A 22,169-nucleotide genomic window follows, 5' to 3' on the forward strand; every position below is an offset into this window, starting at 1 on the left:
GGATGACAAAGCAGAAAAATGTAGAGAAAGGAACAAAATTTTCGATTTGCATACACATTGAATTATATATAAGTTTTTTGAAAAGCAGAATTATATATAAGTTAATTATGGGTAAACGTTAGATACTTTTCAAAAAAAAAAAAGGTAAACGTTTGATCGAGAAAGGGAAGTAAAACAAAAAAAAAAAAGAAATGCCTTCACAATACAAAGGAGTGTCAACAAAATTCACCGACTACAATGCAATCTGATTATATACTACAGCTCAATCCATATGCTTATAAACAGTAAAAATTAGTTATCAATTGATTCAAATTCAACATTCACCCAAGTAATTAAAAATTGATACCATAATTATATGAAGTTTAACTCAAGTGGTAAAAACGGAACAAATTTGAGTAGGAGTTTTGAGTTTGAGTAATTACATTCTACAAGAAGATAATAATAAAATTAGCAAGATGAATTATATGAGAACATCAAGTCAAATGAATTGAGAGACATGCATGGTCAATAAAGAATTAATGAATTTGGGATTGTCATAACATGTTGGATCCTAGAACCCGACCGCTAGACGTGGTTAACTTAAGAAGTCACCACCAATCTTTTTTTCCTATTAGGTGTGATTGGTCACTTATTAAATTAGTTCTATTCGACGAAATCCTAAATTGATTTTAATTTCGTCGAAAGAACGATAAACTGATCTACGTATTTTATTTAGAGTTGGGTTCGGGAGTACTGTTAGGCACAGGGAAGGATTAGCACCCCTGTGACGTCCGTTCCACGAACGGTACCACTTAATCATATATTATTCTAACCCATTAATTTCATTTGTATGCTTCCTTAATCTGATTTATATAATTCATCTTTGATTCTTTTAACAAGTTAAAATGTTTCATTTGTTTTACGAATTTGACGTGCACGTGATGCAATTGTGAAATGCATGACATGAAATCTAGATAATGTTAAATGAAAATATTTTATTGAGCTTACTTTTCGAATCCGCCCATCATACTGGTGGGATCCGGAAGTATTCTCTCACCTAGGAAAATACCTTAGAAACTCGCATTCACAAGTTTGCAAGGTAAATCCCATCATCGGGACAACCGTTTACCAGTGACACAGCATTTTCGTGAATGCAAACCCTAATGCGGGCAAAAGCTTTTTTATCAAAGATATCTCTCCAAACCTTCCCATCATACTGGTGGGATCCGAGGGTACCTTCTCACCTAGGGAGTTTACCGGAGAAACTCTCCTTTGCAAGCTTCCTCGGAAAGTCCTATCATCGGGCTTATACCCGTATACAAAATATGTCTATATGCCATGACATGTAACAATGCAACAATTATACGCGACGTACTCATAAATTCAATGTTCATTTCTTATTCACTACTTTTCTTTGAGCTTATTTATCATGAACAAATATTCTATATTTATTTATTATTTTTGTATAACCATTTCTATTTCGTCATATACTTTGTTTATTTATATTTTAGATTACATATTTTTTTATTATACGTAGTTATTATTATTTATGCTATGTATTTTATCCATTTTTTATTATTATGATTAACAAATTTATTGTTAGCATTGATTTTTTATTTCTTTATATATATATATATTTTCATTAATTGGGGATTGAATATATAATTTTTATTTTTTTAAAATTAGAAACATTAGAATTTCGAATTAAGACCCTCTCATCATACTGGTGGAGTCTTAATCAAAATCCTTAACCTAAAAAAATTCACTCGGAATTGCGACTTACTTCTCGCATTCGGAATGGATATCCTATCATCGATAATGATTCCAAATTAAACATTATATTTTTATACTTAATAATTTCATGCTAGATCTCATTATTTTTATTTATTTATTTATTGACTTTTTAAACCAAACTTAATTATAAATATTGATCATAAATATATATATATTTTTATTTTTGCTAATTTACCTAACCTATTTTCCTAAAATGGTCTAAAATTAAACCAAAATCACATTTTAATTAGGCAAAATGGACTAGACCTAAAATCAATTAAAATAGATTCACAAGCAAAAAGGCAAAGGTTATAACTCTTTGGGCTAAGATTGGCCCAGCTCAAAGGCCCACGGAAGGCCCAAATTCGCTTGCACCAGGTCCACTCCCTTAGGTCCACAAGGTAGAGCTCAAAACGCACCGTTTTGGGTGCTGGTTTCGAGGACTGTAATACTCCAAAACGACGTCATTTTGAAGACCCTAACCCTAGCTATTTAAACTTTCTTTTTTCTTTCTCCTCTCATTTGCTGCCTTATTTTCTCTCTCTAGCGACAGATACTCTGCCTTCTCTTTACCCGCTCACCTCTTCTTCTTTCTTTCTTCTTCTCTCTTCCTCCTTCTTTCTCTCCCTTTTTTCTTCTCTCTTTCTTGGGCCGCCGCTCTCCTTTCTCTTTCTCTTCTTCTCTCTTCCTCGCTGGCGTCTTCTCTCACCGTCGACGCCTTTTCCTTTCTCTCCCTCTCTTATCTCTTTCTTCTCTTTTCGCTGGCAGCCTTCCCCTGTCATCGGTTCCCCTTTCGATTCTCACTCTACCCACCAAAAAAAATCCACTCTTTTCTTTATACCCAAACCCACCTCTCACTCATTTCCAGATCTAACTAGTTTTTTTTTTTTTTGTTCTGTTTGTTGTGATGCTTGATTTTTCTTTTATTGTGGCTAGGGTAGTCTGCTGCTAGAAAACTAGGACATTTGGGTTCTGTGATTTTTTGGTTTTTTGAAAGGTCTGATCTTTTTGATTTTGTTTGAATCTAGTTTTTTGGTTTCTGAAAAGTTGGGTTTTTTTTTTTTTTGTGTTGAAAACATTTTTTGGCTTTCTAAAATGCCCCCAAAAGTCTCTTCTGGTTGCCTGTTTGAAGCCCCCTTTTAAAAAATTGATTGTCCAAATTTTGGACAATCCAGAGGTGAAATCATGCTATTCTGAGCATGATTTCACAAGGCGGGTTAGCAGCCGGAAGTGTCCATTTCTCCTTAAATCTAGCTACTTCCCAGGGACCCTGCAATGATTAACTGGAGAGGTCTGCTCAGCCTTTTCCTTTCTCTGTTCCTTTTTTTTAATTTTAATTATATTATTTAATTATTTAATTTATTTTTGGTTAATTTTTATTATATATATTTTTTTATTTGGAGAATAGGTGTCTACATGGATTATTCAAGATTAAAATTCTGTGATCTTCAACATGCTCTGGTATTATTAGTAGTATTTTGTATTAAGTTATCAAAAAATATTTGCTTATTGATGGTATTATTTTTTTTGTACGTATATACTTATTATTATTAAAATCAAAATATTTTATATTTATTTTTGTAAAAATTAGGTAAAATATTTAAAAATATCTCTAAACTATTAAAAAATTATCAAATAAGTTCTTGTTTTTGCTAAACCAATCAAAGGTTTCATTAGAATTCAATAGTTGGTACAAAAGAGGGCCTAAAGGTCATAGGTACAGCAACTGCAAGCAACAGATGAAAAAAATTCTCTGTTGCAAAGAACATAAACAAAAGAATAACCAAAAGGACAAAACAGCAACAAAGAGAAGCCAAATAGCCTACAAAATGAACTGAAAAACAGTGCAGCAAAGAGCAGCCAAATAGAGGGAAGATAGCTCATAACAGCAACAAAACGATGATGAATAAAACCAAGTGTGGTAGTTCATAATAGAGAGAAAGAACAGCAGGAGAGATTGAAGTGAAGTCACCACCAGGCAGAAAATGATATGTTATTATTAACACCATACTTTGCCACGGAATCAACAAAACTATTGCTTTCTCTAAAGATATGCTTGAAAGAAACTGTACTTAACCTAGCACGTAAAAAGTCCAGCTCGTTAAAAATGCTTCATTTATCCCATGGTCGTTGTTCAATAGAGTTAACACATGAGAGAGCTATGCGCGTATCAGATTCAATGATCAAAGGAGATGCTACGTAAGGAGTTCCAAAGTTTTTAAGATGATTTTGTTTTTCTATTGCATTCAATTAAATTCATATACTTTTATTTTGAGTTAAACAGATTATTATTATTAAAAATTGATTAATTGTTATAAGTCAAAATGTTATTTATAATGAATGATGATGTTAATGTCACGTGATATAAAAAAATGATAAAGATATTTTAATTAATAATGGTTAATTATAAGAGCCTAAAAGCTTAATTGAATGAAATAAAAAAAAAACTTATTTGATTTTCTTAAATAGTTCAGTAATTTTTAAAAGTATTCAATAAATACTCTTACACCATGTACTCATTAGTTATTAATTACAATGTAACGTAATAGCCATTATTTTATTGTAAATCCAAATGTGTATAATTTAGAATGGTGGACAAAAATACTATATACTATATATTACGAAAGCAAAATCTTCGATTATGCAAAGGAATAACGCTTACGCTGATCCTATTAATTGTTATTTCTTGACCAATATTAGGCTCCATCCCATGTAAAATATACAAATAACTTGAAGATTTTTCTGATATTAGGCTCCATATTATTTCGTTCAAGATTAAGTCCATGAGATCTTGACGTAAAGTAGATTAATGATTCTACATCTGATAAATAACTGGTCTAATTTTTAACACGAAATTTGTGTGTATAAATTTGACACAAATCTCTACCTCTCATCTCTTTTCTTCAAAGCTCAAATTCCCAAATTGCAATAGCCCCCAAACTTTGCCAACAAACTAACTCGCCTACTCGAGCAAATTTTGCAGAACTTGTAGAGCTTTTGTCTTTCTTCTAACATATGAATTTGGAAAACAGCAGGATTCACTCAAGAAAGCTTGAGAGTTAGTTTGTTGGCAAGCCATTGCAATTTGGGAATTTGAGCTTTGACCCAATTTGGGAATTTGAGTTTTGAAGAAAAAGGATGAATTGGAATTTGAGTTTTGAAGAAAAGGGATGAGAGACATAGATCATCCCCCTAGGCGTAGCAAAAATTTGTGTTAACAAATTTCTCATTAAAAATTAAATCGAAAATTCAAAAACAAATATCAAATCATTTATTGGACATGAAATCTTAAATCTCTGATATTTTTTCAGATTAATTTCCTCAAACTTAACTTCAAAAGTCTCATTGATTGACTTGATCTTGAACGATAGAACAAGATGGAGACTAATATAGACTTTTTCCAAAATTTCTTCACTTGAGACTTTCTTCTTAGACTTGTGGGTGATTTTCTTTCTTAAACTTTGAGTGTGGGTTGGTGGGTGATTTTCTTTCTTAAACTTTGAATGTGGGTTGGAGGTTCTTCAAAATCTTCCTCACTTGTGGGACGATTCTAGAGAGAATTTGTTTTTCAGGATTTCTTCTTTCCCAATTGTCTCCCAAATGGTTTGGAGTAGCACTGTATTTATGGTGCTAAATGAGACACTTTAAAGACTTAGTCTTTTTTATTTTATCTCTAAATTATTTTAAATTAATTAGAGATAAATCATGAAAATTCATAGATAATCTCTTGATTGTCAAACTTTGAAATTTTTAGTTTTGATTGGTTGAATTTAAATCTTATCTCTAAATTATCTTAATTTATTTAGAAAAACATTGGATGACCAAACTTTAATTTTATCTCCAAATTATCTTAATTAATTTAGAGATAAATTGCATGACCGTAAATTTTGATTAATCAAATTTAAATATCATCACTAAATTATCTTAATTAATTTAAAAATAAATTAGATGATCAATAAATAAATTTTGATTAATCCAATTTAGATATTATCTCTACCTTATCACAAGAGGAAATATAATTGGTCTAATTATGTGTTCTTAAGATAACTAGTCAATAAATTAATTATTATAAAATTGATTATATGACTATATTAAATGATGTTTTTAAATCACAATACGTCTTTTAAAAAAATTTTAATTTACTAATTTCGAATATGTGACATCTTGTAATTGGATAATAATTTTTCTCTTTCTACATATGCATACATTTTTTTTAGTAAATCATCAACTTTATTATATTTGATCTCAAAGGATGATGAAAACATGCATATCATCACCCCGGACCAGAGAAGTCCAGTAATGTTATCCTAGACCCAAAAGGAACACCATATAAATCATTCCCCTGAAAGGATCCTATAGATGAACTTCATATAACATAAAACATATGTTAATTACTTTAAATAATTCTGTTTTACTCACACCTTTTTTTTTTTTCAAAAGTTTCAACTAAGAGATGAACTTCATATTGCAAATTCACTTGGTCCTTCACCAAAAACACAGTTTTCATCGAACCAAATGGGCTTTTAATAAGATTTCCCGATGAACTAATTTAAATGGGTTTTTGAGGGAAGAATTTTCAACATTTTTAGTGGGTTGTAGACTAAAAATTGACGATATTTGTTCCAAAAAAAGTACGTATGGATTTGGACCATTTAGTAGTTAGGTGAAGGTGCTGAACAAAGACATAAGAGACAGTGGTCAATTAAAAAGAATTAATGAAGTCCAAAAAGATCCTAGAGATGCTGCGTCGACCTTCAAGCATGCAATGATATTCTCGACAGTCCATTCTCAGCCACCCACATGCATCGAACGAGATAGTGATGGCAAAGGACAAATCAATGTAGCAAAGGTGAATTAAATGTGGTGAAAATTGGTCACTTTAATGCCGACAGTTGAACGTTTGAACCGTTATGGTGAAATGATTAAAGTTAATTTCTCCTTGCAGCTGTGCTAATATCATCATCTCTAACTAGCTTCAAAATTTGAGTCATTTTGCCACACTCAATCCTTAATCATTATAAAACCATCACCCAAGTTATTAAAAAGCAGATTACTCTGTATAATTGAATTATCCCTCAAAACCATGCCTTTCACCAAGCTGGAAAATAGCTGGAGAAGATATAAGCTGATGAACTAGCTGCTTTTGTTAATAACCTGATAATTTAGCTACTTAATTAAAGCTCTCTTCGTTAAATGGGTCCAGCCAACGTAGGTTAGCGTAATTACCTTCGCAAGTTTAGAGCATAGCACTATTCGCATTCCTTGAATCTTGAAAAAGCACTGTCTTTGTAATTAGAAAATGATGTCTTATTAGACAGTGATTTTACTGATGGTGATAACATTCTCCTTTTTGTCTCATTATGAACTGGTAATTCAGCTTTTGTAAGTTGTATGTGCCCCAAAAAGAGCAACTTTTGCAAGTTTTTGTTGTAATTTGTAAGTACTTGCAGACGTTCCTACACATTGCCTAGCCCTTAAACATTCCTAAACCATTGTAAATAATCTCCCAGCTTAGGGCTATTCAATCATAACCAATGAAGAAAATTTCGAGTGAAAGTTTAATGAGTGGTATCGCCGCTAAGTCGCCGCCGAAAGTTGTAAAAATGCTCTGCTGTTCCTGTCCTTAATGATTCATCTAAGCAATAGGATCCATGATACCCAGTTCTGTTCTAGCCTCAGCTGGTTGCTCGGTCTTGGAGAACAGAATATCTATGAGCTAGGATCGATATTGCATGGCCTAAAATAGCAATATGAAGTGAATGGTTACTCATTACTAACTGGTGAAAGTCAAGATCATGGGGTATCTGTCCCTTATCTTTGGCAAATTAAAGGCGAAATGAGCTCCAAAGGTTTATTTGCCCAGCTCATGGACCTTGCCATTAAACAACTTGGAGTTTTAAATTAGAAATGGAGTCTTATGATTATCCGATGAGCTTTCGTTTTCACTGAGATCGATCAGAATCTTCTGGTCCCCTCCTTGACCTACCCAATATATTTTGTTGGGGGTTCAACATCTCCAAACTTACACGTTATACATGTACTGTCTAAGAAAAACTTTGCCAGGCTTATTGAAAAATAACTTCACTTAGGTGAACATCAAATGATGTTTTACATGGTGGAAGTCAATGAAACCACTACCAGGCTTAATTTTTTCTCCTTGAACGTATATAAACCTGGTGTTGCGCATGCTAAGCAATCTTACCCTTCTCTTCTTTTCACGCCGGAGTCGCCCATAACTGGGCTCCACTTGTTAAAAGCAATCGGTAAAAAGGAGTGAACACACTTGATGGTGCAATTGACCATGAATCCCTTAATGATCATGATCTCAACGCATATATATTCTGAAGAATCGTTGACTTGCTACTGTACCTTTAAAAAATGAAAGAAAAAAGGGAAGAAGAGGGAGGAGAAAGTATAGATATCTTCTAATCCATCCAACGCCCGATTTCTTTCCTTGGGCATTTTGGCTTATTTCGCTATATCAACGGTGCATGTTTCTCTTGCCATACAAGCAAAGAAAAAAGCGGGGCCATTCCCCTATAAAAGCCGCAAGATTACAGATTTTGGGATTGGCAAAGGAAAGGATTCTTGTGTCGGCTACACACCGACGAAAGGAAACCCTCAAGAAACCCCTTTCCTCTTCTATTCTCCACTTATATTTCACCACAAAATTTTTTTCAAGATTCCATGCCACAAAACCCCAGCCTTTCCCTCTCTAAATTTCCATAGAAAAAACTACAGCAACGAGGAGATTATTGTGGAAGAGCTTAATTAGTACTGACGACTTGATATGGGCAATTGTGTGTTCAAAGGATTTGGAGAAGTTGAAGAGATGGTGAAAGTGGTAACATCCAGTGGCGGCATCATGGAGCTATTCGCACCCATCACCGCGGAGTGCATAACCAACGAGTTCCCAGGCCATGCTATTTACCGCACACGTGACTTGTTCTCTCAGCCTCTCCTCCACAACGAAGAGCTCCATGCAGGAGAGCTCTACTATCTCCTCCCCCTCAACAACAGCTTCACAAAACAAAACAATCAAAACATTAAGAGCCTTCAAGACGACGACAGCAAGATCGGTAACAATATTATATCTACTTCGTCTTCATCTGTGACTACTCCCTATCGCATGTCGTTTGATCACCAGAGGGTGTTGAAGAGAAGCGAGGCGGAGGTGTTGCCGAGGTATAATAGCAGCGGAGTGTGGAAGGTGAAGCTGGTGATAAGCCCAGACCAGTTGGCGGAAATCCTGGCGCAGGAGGCTCGAACGGAGGCATTGATAGAGAGCGTGAGGACGGTGGCTAAGTGTGGGAATGGGGTCTCATCGGTGGCTAATTCTGATCAATGGAGTGTTTCTAGTAGTTGGAAAGGATCCTTGGGGAAATGTGCTGAAGATAGATGGTGACTAATTATCAGTGTAGAAAGAGATTATAATATTTGCTTCCTAATATTTGATGTTTCTTGTTTGTTGTAGAATGTAGAATTAATATCTAAATGGTGTAGTAGTTTTCATCCTGAAAGTCTAAAATGTCTGCTAACTTGTGCCATGTATGTGTGTGATCATAAACTTATTAAGTATTTTTTTTTATAATTAGAGGATTTAAATTTTACTTTTTATATAAGTAATTATGCATTAACTAATGAACTAAATGCTCAGGTACATCATAAACTTACTAAGTATTATTCTTTGTCCCAAATCAAACTGATGAAGTGAGTCATGACAAGTTTAAATGGCTGATGAGAAACTTGACATTAATTTTCTTGATTAATTCCATAATGTTTGTGATTGATTTTTATATCATATGAAATTAAGTATATTGACTTCTTATGCGTGGTATAGCACATGTATACAAAGTTCAACTGCAAAATTAATGGAGGTGGTGATGCTAGGGGTCCTAAAATATTCCTTTTTAGCCAAGATGTCATGTCACCACTCATCACCGGCCAAAAAGATGATTATGTTGTCTTCTTTAGCCTATCCTCCATGGCACAGCTTCATAGAGCCCTTTAATATTTAAACCACAGTGCTTCGCCCGTGCTTAATTTAAAATTTGTGTCAAAACCGACAAACTTCCCTTGCCACTTGCAAGCTAAACTCAGCCATGGAATGAATTCAAATGGAAAAAAGTATTGAAAATTTAATCTTTTATAATCATCAAATACGTACATACATCCCAATTAATAACTATAAGATTTTATAATTAGCAAATACGTGCATTCTAATTAGTCATGTTGCATGTAAATGCGTTGCTATTGAAAATTACAAACATGCATCTAGAATGAGAACTTCTCTTTGGTAAAAAAGAAAGAAACCCTATCGACATAATGACATTTCCTCAATCTTTTTTGTTAATAAATTTCTTTCCATTTTCCAATTAGTTATTACCCTCCATTATATCTCAATCATCCAAAAATAATAATAGAAAAAAGCTCCGATCTGATCCCGTTCATGCTTACTCTTCAGTCTTCAAAACAAGACAAGATTTGTTTTAATTGAAGATCAGCGTCGGCCGTTGGCATTAGCTAAGCCTTTGGGCCAGATAGGCTTCAGAAAAAGATCCTAATCCAAACTGAGAGAATTTGGGCCCAGGTTCAAGTTAATCTGATAATGACCCTGACGGCATACGATCCGAAGGAAAGCCCAAACGAAGACAACGTCTTTTATATAGGTTTGAAGCATTGAGTAACATACGTAAAACGAGTACAAGTATAATTTATACATACGTATCTCACATATTTATATTTATAATAATTTATATAACAAATATAAGATACAGATGTTGAAAAAATTTTAATTAATAAAAATAGTATATTCATCATAATTTTAAATTATTATTTAAATTTTTTATTATTTATTTTAACAAAATATATCTAATTTGTAAATATAAAAATCTATCCAATGAATTTCATTTAAAGAATTTTTAATATAAATATTAATATGATTTATCTAATTTTTAAATAAAAATTTCTAATTGCATTGAATGATTTTTGATAAAAATATTTTTCTAAGTTTTAATAATATTGAATAATTTATAGATTTATATTAAAAAATTTCAGTTATATATAGTTGAAAATTAATTTTTTATGCATAATTATATTTCAAATATAATTGCCTTTAATTTATAGTAATTAACTGTAAACTTTAGAAACCTATCTATTTTCTATATATAATTTATTATTTAAAAAAAAAAGAAATATATTTGTGCAACAATAAATGTATACATTAAAAGAACTTATTTATTTTTTATTTAAAAGAATAGAATTCGATCTCAATTTTTTTTAAATAAAAAAATTACATACACACTTATAATTGAACCGTGGAGGGATAAAATGATACAACTCATCCCACAGATCTGCTTGCTTAAAAAAAGAGTTATCGGTTGGTATATCAAACACATTCCTAGATCAGGAAATGATGTTGCTGGCAATCTTGCGAAATTAGGGGTTGATAGGCAGGGCGGGAGTGCCCCATAGTTATGGGGGGCCATGGGCCCCCCCCCCCCCCAAAATGTTTAAAAATTTGTATATATTATATATATTTTTAATGATTAGTTTTAAAAAAAAATTTATTGAATAATTAATACAAATAAAAAATAATAAAATGATCCTATCATGAGGCTACATTCCTCTAAAAATTTTAAAATTTTTTATTTACTATATATTCCTCCAACAATCGTTTGATGAAATTAGAGTCAGTCAGTATATTGCTAGTTATCATATAAATTCTAACTAAATATGTTAAGTCTAGCAAATTTTAAAAAATAAAAGTGAGTATACTAACTTAAACCTACTAACTCTTAATATAAATCTGAATCTATTATAATATATTATATCTTAACAGTCTAACCCAATAGACAATCGTATCATATTATATATCAATAATTCATCCCAATAGCCTAATATGTTAATTAACAATTCAAGAAACACATAGAAAATAAGAGAAGAGTTTTCTCAAAGTGCTATACATTTCATATAGAACACATAAAGTAAAAAGATAATTTATTAGAGTTTAAAAAATTATTTTTTCTTTCACTTTTATCCGCAAAGAGTGAGAGAGAGTTTTTTTATAATTCTATTTGATTTTATATATTATATATGACACCGTTATTACTAATATGTATTTTTTTTTTATGTTTAATATCTTATGAATTTTATTTAATCTTTTAGATAACTGAGAATTAAATTATATATAAAGTTCTCTTTAATTATTAAGTGTCTTTTTCTAGTTAGTTTGCCTTTTAAAATTGTTCTAGCTCCGCCCCTGTTGATAGGCCACATGAACCGCTCAAACTTTTCCCTTAAATGTTTGAGTGATCTTCCTTGTTTGCTGGTTGGCTTTGCTGCTTCTGGTTTTTCGATGGGAAGTTGTTACAGGTTCATTAAAAGGAGGACTGTCCACTATGACAAACTTCTCATCATGGAAGGATCTGCAAGCAAAAGGAACTTTCAGAACGGCTTGTTCCCTTTGCTTGCACACCCCTGTATGTTTTTCTTGTTGTTTTGGGGTACAATAGATTCTCTCACCGATTTTGTAAATGGATGTTTTTATAAGCCAAGCTCATGTCTTACGACCTGGTATAACACCTCCCCAGCCAGGTCCCTTTCTTTTGTGTACAGGGGGTCTTCCCCTTCTTTTGCAATGAAAGGCTACTATTTAATCTTCAAAAAAAGAATGATAAGGGTGCTTCCATTATTGAGAGTGCACGATCAAAACGAATATAAAAAGCACGTGGTACAACCCAAGTCTCAAAGGCCACCTTCTTTGAAAAGATGGCTTGTTTTTATAGAAAGCGAGACGTGAAAATGGGGTAAATAATTGAGGGGTGGCTTTCTCCATAGCACGTACCCTTACGATCCATCAATTCTTAACCCCCTGAAACCCTAAAAAAATCTCTAAGATGCATGATTGGGAGGGAAAACGTGACTTCCTCAACGCGGCGTTTACTGACTTTCCATGCAAAAGTAAGTTTCTTTTCTTCTTGGATCAGGATGATCAGTATTCGCGAGCCTTTGATGCTATAGACGACCATCAAGGACCATATTTTCTTCTTTTATTGTACTGTGAGATTTTTAAAGTCTTTACGAAAGGGAGATTGTTCCTCAGTCCTCACCATTCATTTATTGCTTTTATGATTTTAATTTGCTTTTAGTTAGGCAGTATGTATCAACTATTACTGTCTTTATGTTTTAGGAAAAAATAAAAATTGGTGCAACTGTTGCATTATGTTTGCGTGTAAGCTAGCTTCGTCATCCGACCAATAATCATGAAATTCATGAATTAGTATTACTTTAACATTATCACTATTCGGATGCAAATTTCTCAAAATTAAATAATTAAGTGATAATATGTAGTATTTGCGTATGAGAATTTCAATCGATTATGTGATTGGGAAATGAAACATAAAGTGAACAAAGCTAGCTTAGCTATGTTATGTGTGCGGGGCTCGCAAGAAAAGTACCCTAAAGCCAATTTAATTATTATGTTACAATCCTTTATTGAAAGTAAAAATGGGAAGTGACTTATTTTCACTGTCTTCATTAATTCAAACTTTTACACTGATTAATTACTACTCAAGTCTAAGTTATAAAAGTTGAGTCAATTAAGTGCAATTTTAGTTAATCACTGGATTTACATTAATTTCTTGGAAGTGGTGAAATAATGGAATGAAAATCAAATATGAACTACGAGTTCATTTGTTGCCATAAGTGTACCTAGCCCAACAACTTACTAATTGGTGGTCAAAACTTAAATGATTTTTCATTGATTCTAATATAGCATGCTTAGTGGTACTGGTGCATGCATGCATTTGCAGAAGGAACAAAACACAACGGGTGGCCTTTGGCCAGCTAGTTGCTCAACCATTTACATCGGTGTTACTACATGAAAAGACTAAAAAGACAGCAAAATAGTCTCTGAAACATGATGATTTCGTGAATAAATGTGTAGTTGGTGATGCAAATGTGATTAAGGACTCTAATAAAGTAATGAAATTCTTTTATTTTCATTGTTGATTTTCTCCACAATTGTGCGGGTGATTTGGATTTTAGGGGAAGGGATATTGAATTTGAGTGTTACTACTGATTTCCTCCGTAAGCTAGGACAATATGATGGGAAATAGTTCATCTCAGCAATCTTTTATTATTTCGGGGCTAGCTCTTTAATTGCTTGATTGGCTTATAAGTCAAGTATTTTTCTCATGAATATATTTTTCATGAAATCCTTGTTACCTCAGCACAACAAATTAATAATAAAGAAGTGATATGATGAAATTACAAGAAAAAGTTGAAGAGAGTTATAGCTAAGTAAAGGACCGGTATACAAAAAGCTGTTTTTGAGCATTTTAGTTTGCTTAATTTTGATGGATATTTCTCATAAAAAAAAAAGTAATGCTTCATTGAATTAATGTAATTTTTATTTGTACATATAATCTCATTAAAAAATCAAGTTTTATGTTTTCTTATTATAAAAAAAATTAATCAATCTCTGAAATATTGTAGGTATCATGGCATTGTCAAAGAAACAGTAGAGAAACGATAGACTGGTGGCCACAATCACGTGTAGGATGTCCAGTGTTTCCAGTTAATTCTAAGAAACAAAGTAGTAGTGGTGGTAGTGTAGTGTGATGTGTAGAAATTAATTGGTTGATTGAGTGACAGCTCGAGTGACCCCATCCATAAGAATCTATGACCCTATTTATCATTAGACGGACCTTCATACTCTGAAAAGTTTGCGAATCTCCAGCCTGCTTTCTTGTGGTAATGCAAAATTTCTCATTATTGACCCAAAACACATGATTGAAAACGAAATGATATTTATAGCTAGAGTATGTCATCTGGGGACGTTTGGTTGCTCTGGAAAACATATGAAAGGACCCCTTCCCATAACATTTAAAACAAACAACCAATGAACAAAGGACAAAGTAGAAATACAAAAAAGGTATTTAGCCATTACAATTCAAAAGAAGAAAAAAGGGTATACAAACCCAAAACAAAAGGAGTTGCAGCTTTCAAATCACTTTTGATACTAGGCAGCTATATATGCCTCCCAGAAATGGTGACCACGGATTAAAAGATTTTTAGATAACATGATAAATCAACTTGTAATGCTTTAAAAGGAGAAAAAAAGTAAACAAAAGTTTGAGGAATCTTCATCATTCATTTTGGATGTTGTTTCTATCAAAAAATATATTATCACGTAAATTATATCTAATAATTTATAGTCGATAACGACTTAGACTTATGTTTAAAAGATTAAGATTTAAAATTTGAAACGCTTAATTTGCTCTGGCCTAGACTTCTTGAAATTTGGGTAAAAGAAATTGCAAACGAAGCAAAATCTTTTGAATGGATTTGTAGTGACATTGGAGGCTTGAAGCCAAAACAAAGTTCACTTAATCAGAGCCTCGAATATAGCCAGAGAGAAAGAGTTAAAAGACATTGTAATGGAACGATAACGACAATGAATTGTTTTAGAACAAACAATGTTTGATCAAACAAAAAGTTGTCTCGTGTCACAACCAGCTTTCGCGAAAAAGTGAGCTGCACACCCTTAAAAACTCCCATCAGAAAGTGAGATCGTGATTCTCTCTTTTCCTCTGTTGAGTCATGTTTTTGCTACCTAATTAATTAGCAAATGATTAGGTCACCATTGAACATATGAAATGAATGCCTTAAACAAAATATTTACCGGATGCCCAACAAGGGTTAAAATAAAAGGAAAATACTTTTATAGAAGATTTGCACAAGGAAGAAGACAAAACCCAATCAACTTTTTTAATTTGTTTATAATTGGCGAAGTTAGTCCATAAAGCTTTAGTGTCATTCGTCAATGTGAGGAATCAAATTAGATTATTATGGTGTTGTAAACGCATGAATAAAAAGGGCTTTGGTTATCACCAAAAAGGGGAAAAAGAAGAAAGATGGAAACATGATCTTCGTGTGCTGGTGTACAGGGTTTGAATTCCTTGAGAAAGTGGCCAATATTTTTCCATTTTTCCAGCTTTGAAAGAAAAAAATGGAGGGCAGGGGGCGAGCTTTATTGCCAACCCCGAAGGGCATCTTCTCTCATTTCATCTTTATTTTTTGCTAGTGGACCCTTGGATCGAGAAATATTCTCCACTAGCTTGATTTTCTAAAGAAATTAATTAGTTTTAAGCATTGGTCGGCTCGATGATAGTCGCTTTGTTTCCTTGAAAGATGCTTTGACAATATTCTCTTAGAATTTTATAGTGAACAAGAGATTTTATAATTAGTAGAAAGAACTCAAAAAAAAAAAAAAACCCAACAAAAATGACGAGGGTCCTCTATCTGGGATGCCCATTGATCTTATCACAGAGAATAAATCTGCTTATCTAATTTCTAGATAAAAATTTAGAATTCTTCTGGGAGCGTTTGTCATGGAATCGACCAACACCCAGAATCGCTCCATCAATTCCACAGCATCATTCACAATAATCTAACTTAATAATTGAACTAATAATTCCTTAAAAGATGCCCAGCATCAGTGGCTTTTTCTCCGCAAAAGTTACGACAGAGTTCTTTACAAGTTTTTTTTTTTTTTTGTTATAAAAGTAGAATTCAACTCATGGATACACAAACTTTTCCCTTCTTTCTCCATCAAACATGAGGAGATTAAGCAACAGAATGTAGGAAGTTAATCGCATACAGTATTTTATTAGCCATAATGTGAAGAAGCTGCCAGATTAAGATCATGGGGTTGTTTTTATATATCCATAGAAAAGCAACTCGTGTCTGTCTTTGGATGCTAATGTGGATAGACTTGAGGAACAATGCTAGGGGAATCGATTGTGCGAAGCTAGTTTATTTTTAGGGGCTGTTGGCCTTTTTAAATAGCTTTTGTATGTAGTTGTTAGGGTGAGTCGTGTGATATAACGGGGGTGTATTATGTAGGCACAATGTCACTAAGACTGAACACAAGCCTCCTGCATGTACAGCTCGAGACTTAATTCAGCATCATGTGTTTCCAAAGCTTTGCTATATTAATGAAACATTTTCCCCGCTTTCCAAAAAAAAAAAAATGCTTTAATAAAGTTGGATGATTAGTTTCAGGACAAATCTGATTAATTCATTTTCATAATTGGTGCATGTCCATATCCGTTAATGTTGGTTTCAGGTCACTAACTAGTTTTAGCTGCCGTATATCAATGTCATTTCTTTCCACTACTCTATTTCACTAAGAAATGCATCTTCTCTAACGAGATCCATCACAAAATCAAAGCGTCACAGCTGGTGATATATTGTCAAATTGATTAATACAATTTATTTAGCTAATGAAAACAATATGGTTAACTTTTCACTCCTTGACCCTTTTTGCTTGCGTTCTGGATCCGCAACTCTCTAAATTTCATTGCTGCAATGAGCCTTATATGCTTTGTTGAGATGATAACTGATAGCACAGTATTTAGCAGCGAGAAGGTGCCATCAATCATCCTTGAAAAAAACATAAAAAGAAGTATACCCCGAAAATTTCAGTCATCTCAATTCTCTGCTATTATTTGAGCCAAAGACATTTTGCTTTGTACTTGGAGGCTTCAAGCTAATTAAGATAATGAAAGAAAAAACGACTGAGATTACGTTTTCGTGTATTGGTATTTTGTTGCAGCACTAGAACACATGCAGGGGCCAGGGGTGATCAGCAGGTTTAGCTACACTGCATCAAAAATATAAAATTGAAAGGATTACAACGTAGCACCTTTTCATGATTCTAAGATTTTGCTTTAACAAATGAATTGTTTTGTCATTATTTTAAGTTTTTTTATCAGAAAACTAAAGCAAATGGAGATTAAATACAAGCTTCAATAATAGTGCAGTTCCACGTTCTAAACAGGGTACTGCTCAATTGAGGCATATCAACCTAGATTTTCTCTTTAAGCAATGCCTCCAGCTCAAACACTTTGCTCTCGTCATGTGAATTAACAAAATTAGGATTTTCCACTAGAGTTTAACACAGAGGATTGCAATGGCGAAAATTTAGGATAGACATTTGAATAAAAACTAAGTTATTTCATTTCAAGTGAAAAGTCTGTTTCAAATAGTATGATTCACAGGACAAGATGCTTTCTGTTTGTTTCTTTTCATTTCATTTCACCATCAAAGCCAATCTCTGCAACTAATTGATTAAAACTGTGAAATAACGTCATATACTAGTTAAGTTTTGATTAGAAGGACTACTTTCCCCTGTCTATCCCCTGTCTTCTTAATTTTTAGCTAATCAATTAAATGTGCCTTTTTCAAAAAAAAGTTTTCCAACTGGATCAATAATTGAAAGCCATTCTTCAATAGAATTTGGTCAAAAACAGAATCATGATTCGCTTTGTAGGTTTTAAGAAACTGAAATTCGGAGCTCTCCTCTGTTTCTAAAGAGCTTTTACAGTACAGGAGGCAAAGAAAATGCATGTCACGAAACAAACATTAGGAAGAATAAAGAATTCCCTTATTATTACTAAGAATTCATAGACTTCTAGGCCCTTTCCCTGTCGAGTAAATTATTGCTATGAATATCCGCCAACTTTGGCCCACGTTCTTGCCAGCAGATTTGGTTGCCATCTTCTTTCCATATTTTGTAGCCATGCAAAAGAATAATTTCGGTGGTCGTAATCAGGAGGGTATGCTTTGGCTGATTCCCGTATCGTTGCGCTTAAACAATACTGATTTTCCGGTGACAACTAAAATATTTATATATAAACTTATTGTTATAGTTCTTCTAACTCGAAGATAAGTTTCAAACTCGAATTCTTTGTAAAAACAGGGGAACTCATTGATTTTCTATCGTCTGTATATACTTTTGTAGTAGGACTGTCCTGCTTTCTTGAATACTAAAACACTAGCTAGTTATCCATGGAAAAGAAAAAGTATCAAACTCCAATGGAATTGGAGCAATCCGGGGGGCATTTTTTGGTTCTCGTATCCCTTTCAGGATTTTGGGTCGTAGGGAGGTTAGGAGCCTGTCTTCTCAATATAATATCAAATTAGTACCCTTACGACTAATGACAAAATAATGGAGGCATTTCACCAATACCGTGATAGCCCTTAACCATAAACAAGACAACCGATTAAGATTGCTTTCCATGCAAACTTTCACAAATTTCAAAACATCTTATTCCTAACCCTGTTTCTTTTATGCAGTACCTTTTTTTCCCCTAGTATCACATGAAATGTAAGCTCATCGTTCATTTCATGTAGGGAACCTGCAGTCGACAAGAATGACAGATCCCCTTCCAGGTACACCACAGTGACGTTAATCTATTTCTTTTAAGAATTAAGGTCGTCCGGATAGCATGTTACTAAATGATGGATATGAAACTATACGCAAAGAAATGTCGCTTTGTGCAATTCTTTTTATAGGTTGGAACGTTTTGCCAAGGCCAGTAAAACACAAAAACCATGATGCTACTGTAAGACTCAAACTGAGAGACGACGAACCAAGAAGTTGGGATTTAGCTTATAGCAACAGTGAGGTTTTTGGACGTTTAGGGTGGAGTTGTTGCTAACTCTCAATCTTATACAAGTTCGGTTTTGCATCTTTGCATCAAGGATTCAGAATTAAATTTCATTTGCAGATTTAAATCATTGAAATCATGGGGCGGGGATCCCAGGGAAAGAAGAGAGCCAATCCTCATGTTTTTCCTTCAATCATTGAAACTAATGACAAATATTAGTATGATTGAAGCTTGATTTCTCCATTAAAACAGGACAAAGAGATGTCATACCCGACAATTGATATCATGTGAGGTTTTAGATACATCTGCGTAACTCAATATAATTGACAGCATGATTGTGTGGTATCACTTATTTGCACTTGACCCCAATTCAATTTCAAGAATTATGAAGATATATATTCCCTCTACACTAAGTTGTGTACGTACCGTACGTAAGAAATAGTTTTGAACCCCTTGATATGCATAGACAGGGTCCCATCCTTTTATATCTCCTTGAAATTTCAATTAACATAAACATGCACGTGTCGAAAATGTTATTCAATTAGATTATTATCTTCTTAATTACTCTTTCCCCAACAACAACCATTAACAGCAACTATAATCTACAAGTAAAGAAATATGATATGTATACCACAGCCACATGTTACATATAAGAAAAATTGGAACATAATTAATTAAAATAATGACATGGAAAAAATAATGCAGGTTAGCAGCAAAAGTAAAAAGTGGTTGCTCCGTCATTTTATCAAACAAAAATAATGATTATAGGTAAGAAATTCAGAGCATGAATAAAATGATTAGAATTGTGACCTTTAAAAGTTTCTTTAACTAAATACAAATTACGTGCCGCTGCTCGTGACGTTGCGGATTGTCAGATGAAAAAAAAAAAAAAGGAGTCTATAAAATTCGGCTGTAGGCTTTTGATCATGACTATATATATCACTAATAAAGAATAAAATAAAATTACTAAACAAACTCAAGTCAATAATTAAGAATGTGCTCTCGAACTCAAGTATTTAACAAATAGGGAGGATTTTTTTTAACTCTCAAAAATAATATATTTTTAAAATTTTAACTATTTATAATAAAAAAAATTATATAAAATTACTTTTAATGAAATCTCTTTCATATTCAAAATGTTGTACTCTTTGTTTTTAACTTCCTTCTTTCTACTGATGTTAAACGTTATGTTTTTTTTTATGATTACAAAAAATATAACAAATAAAATAATCCAACGTTAATTATCCAAATTAGAAGATTTTGGATGATATCTTTTTGTTCAAATCCATTTTATCCCAGTTTGAGTTGAATAATTTTTTAATATATTTTCATTTTCATTTCAAATTCTTTTTTTATTTTAAACTTCATCTCTATGGTGAAGGTGTTTAATTTAAGAGTTTATTCTAGTAAAATACAAAGATAGAGAATAAGTTACACTATGTTTAAAAAATATTATTATTACAAACCATGTTAAAAAAAATATTGTTACAGTTGAAAAAAAAGTTGTTACACATTTTAACTCTAAGAACTTATATTATAGTAAAATACAAAGAAGCAAGTTATATGTCATGTTTAATAAATGTTATTGTTACACACCATATTCCAAAAAATATTACACATTTCAACAAAATATGTTACATATCAAAATTTTAACAGTAAATGTTACATGCCAAGGTCAAAGATTCAGTACCAAATGTTACTTGCTAAGACCGAAGCTTTAGTACCAGACGTTACACTCCAAAGCTAAAGCTTTAGCCCCAGATATTACACGTCAAAACTTCCTTCTTCCTATGGATGTTACATACTAAAACATGAATCACTTTGTTACACACAAAAACTTGTTATATCAAACTTGAATCATTAAAAAACTTAACACCAATAAATCTAAAAAGTTGTTGTTACTCATTATGCCATACCTTTTGGTTTGCAGATTAATAATGAGATGGCAAGAGATAGACAGAGTGAGAGTTTTGTGAATGTAAACCAATATCCAAGAATATGTTATTATGTTCCATATCATGCTCTTTAATCTATAGATCGATCACAATATGGTGAGATGATGAGAGATAAAAAGAAAACGATAGTGATAGTGGTAAAACTAAAGAGAGCTAGATAGTGAGAGAGAGAAAAATGAGGAGCAAAGCATAGGGAACACAATAGACGAATTGTGAGAACAAAATTTAGGAGTATTTAATTTGTCTGAAATAATTTTAAGGATATTTTTGTCATTTTATAATTACAATTGTGTAAAAACATATATATAGATGGTTATTTTTAAAATGAGCTTATAAAAAAAGTTATTTCTTACAACTGTAGACACATAAATTAAAAAAAATAAATAAATAAATTAAAATAAATAAAATAAAAAAATAAAAAAAAATAAAAAAAAAATCGGGATGGCTGGGCGTGCCAGAACCCCAGGGGTGCCAGAACCCCCTCGCCGGATTGTCCAAAAAATTGGACAACCCGGCTCTTTAAAAACCCTGCAAAAAAGAGAAACAAAGAACAGCAGTGAGCCACAACACGAAAAAACCAAAAAAATCATCAACAGTTAGCCGCAGACAAGGAAAAGAAACAAACAAAGAAAAACAAGGAGAGGGGGGTGAGATCGGAGAGGAGAGAGGTCGATCGGAAGGGAAGAGGTGCAAGGAAGCCGGTGAGATCTGAGAGGAGAGAGAAGGCCGACGGGAAGAGAAGGATCGTCCGACAGAAGGCGAAGAGATCCGCCGGGAGAGAGAGAAGAGAAAGAGAAGCCGACGGGAAGAGAGGGGAGGACGCCGGCGTCGGCGAAGAAAAGGAAGAAAACTTTTTAGAGAGAAGGGAGAGGGTGCGGCTAGAGAGAGAAACAGAAAGGAGAAAATGAATAAAAAAGGCTAAAAAAGAGCTTTTATACCCAGAGGAAAGAGGGCAAAACGGTGTCGTTTCAGAGGAAGGAGGGCAAAACGGCGTCGTTTCAGA

At 33.0% G+C, this 22,169-nt stretch overlaps 1 protein-coding gene across 1 annotated transcript; it reads left to right on the forward strand.

Annotated features, from left to right (window-relative positions):
• On the forward strand, positions 8,306-9,339 carry LOC18613899. Its single transcript, XM_007051378.2, has one exon. The coding sequence runs from the start codon at positions 8,543-8,545 to the stop codon at positions 9,155-9,157; it is 615 nt and encodes a 204-aa protein (XP_007051440.1). The 5' UTR covers positions 8,306-8,542; the 3' UTR covers positions 9,158-9,339.

The sequence above is a fragment of the Theobroma cacao genome, chromosome 1 (genome assembly GCF_000208745.1).
Source record: "Theobroma cacao cultivar B97-61/B2 chromosome 1, Criollo_cocoa_genome_V2, whole genome shotgun sequence".
NCBI classification, from domain to species: Eukaryota; Viridiplantae; Streptophyta; class Magnoliopsida; order Malvales; family Malvaceae; genus Theobroma; species Theobroma cacao.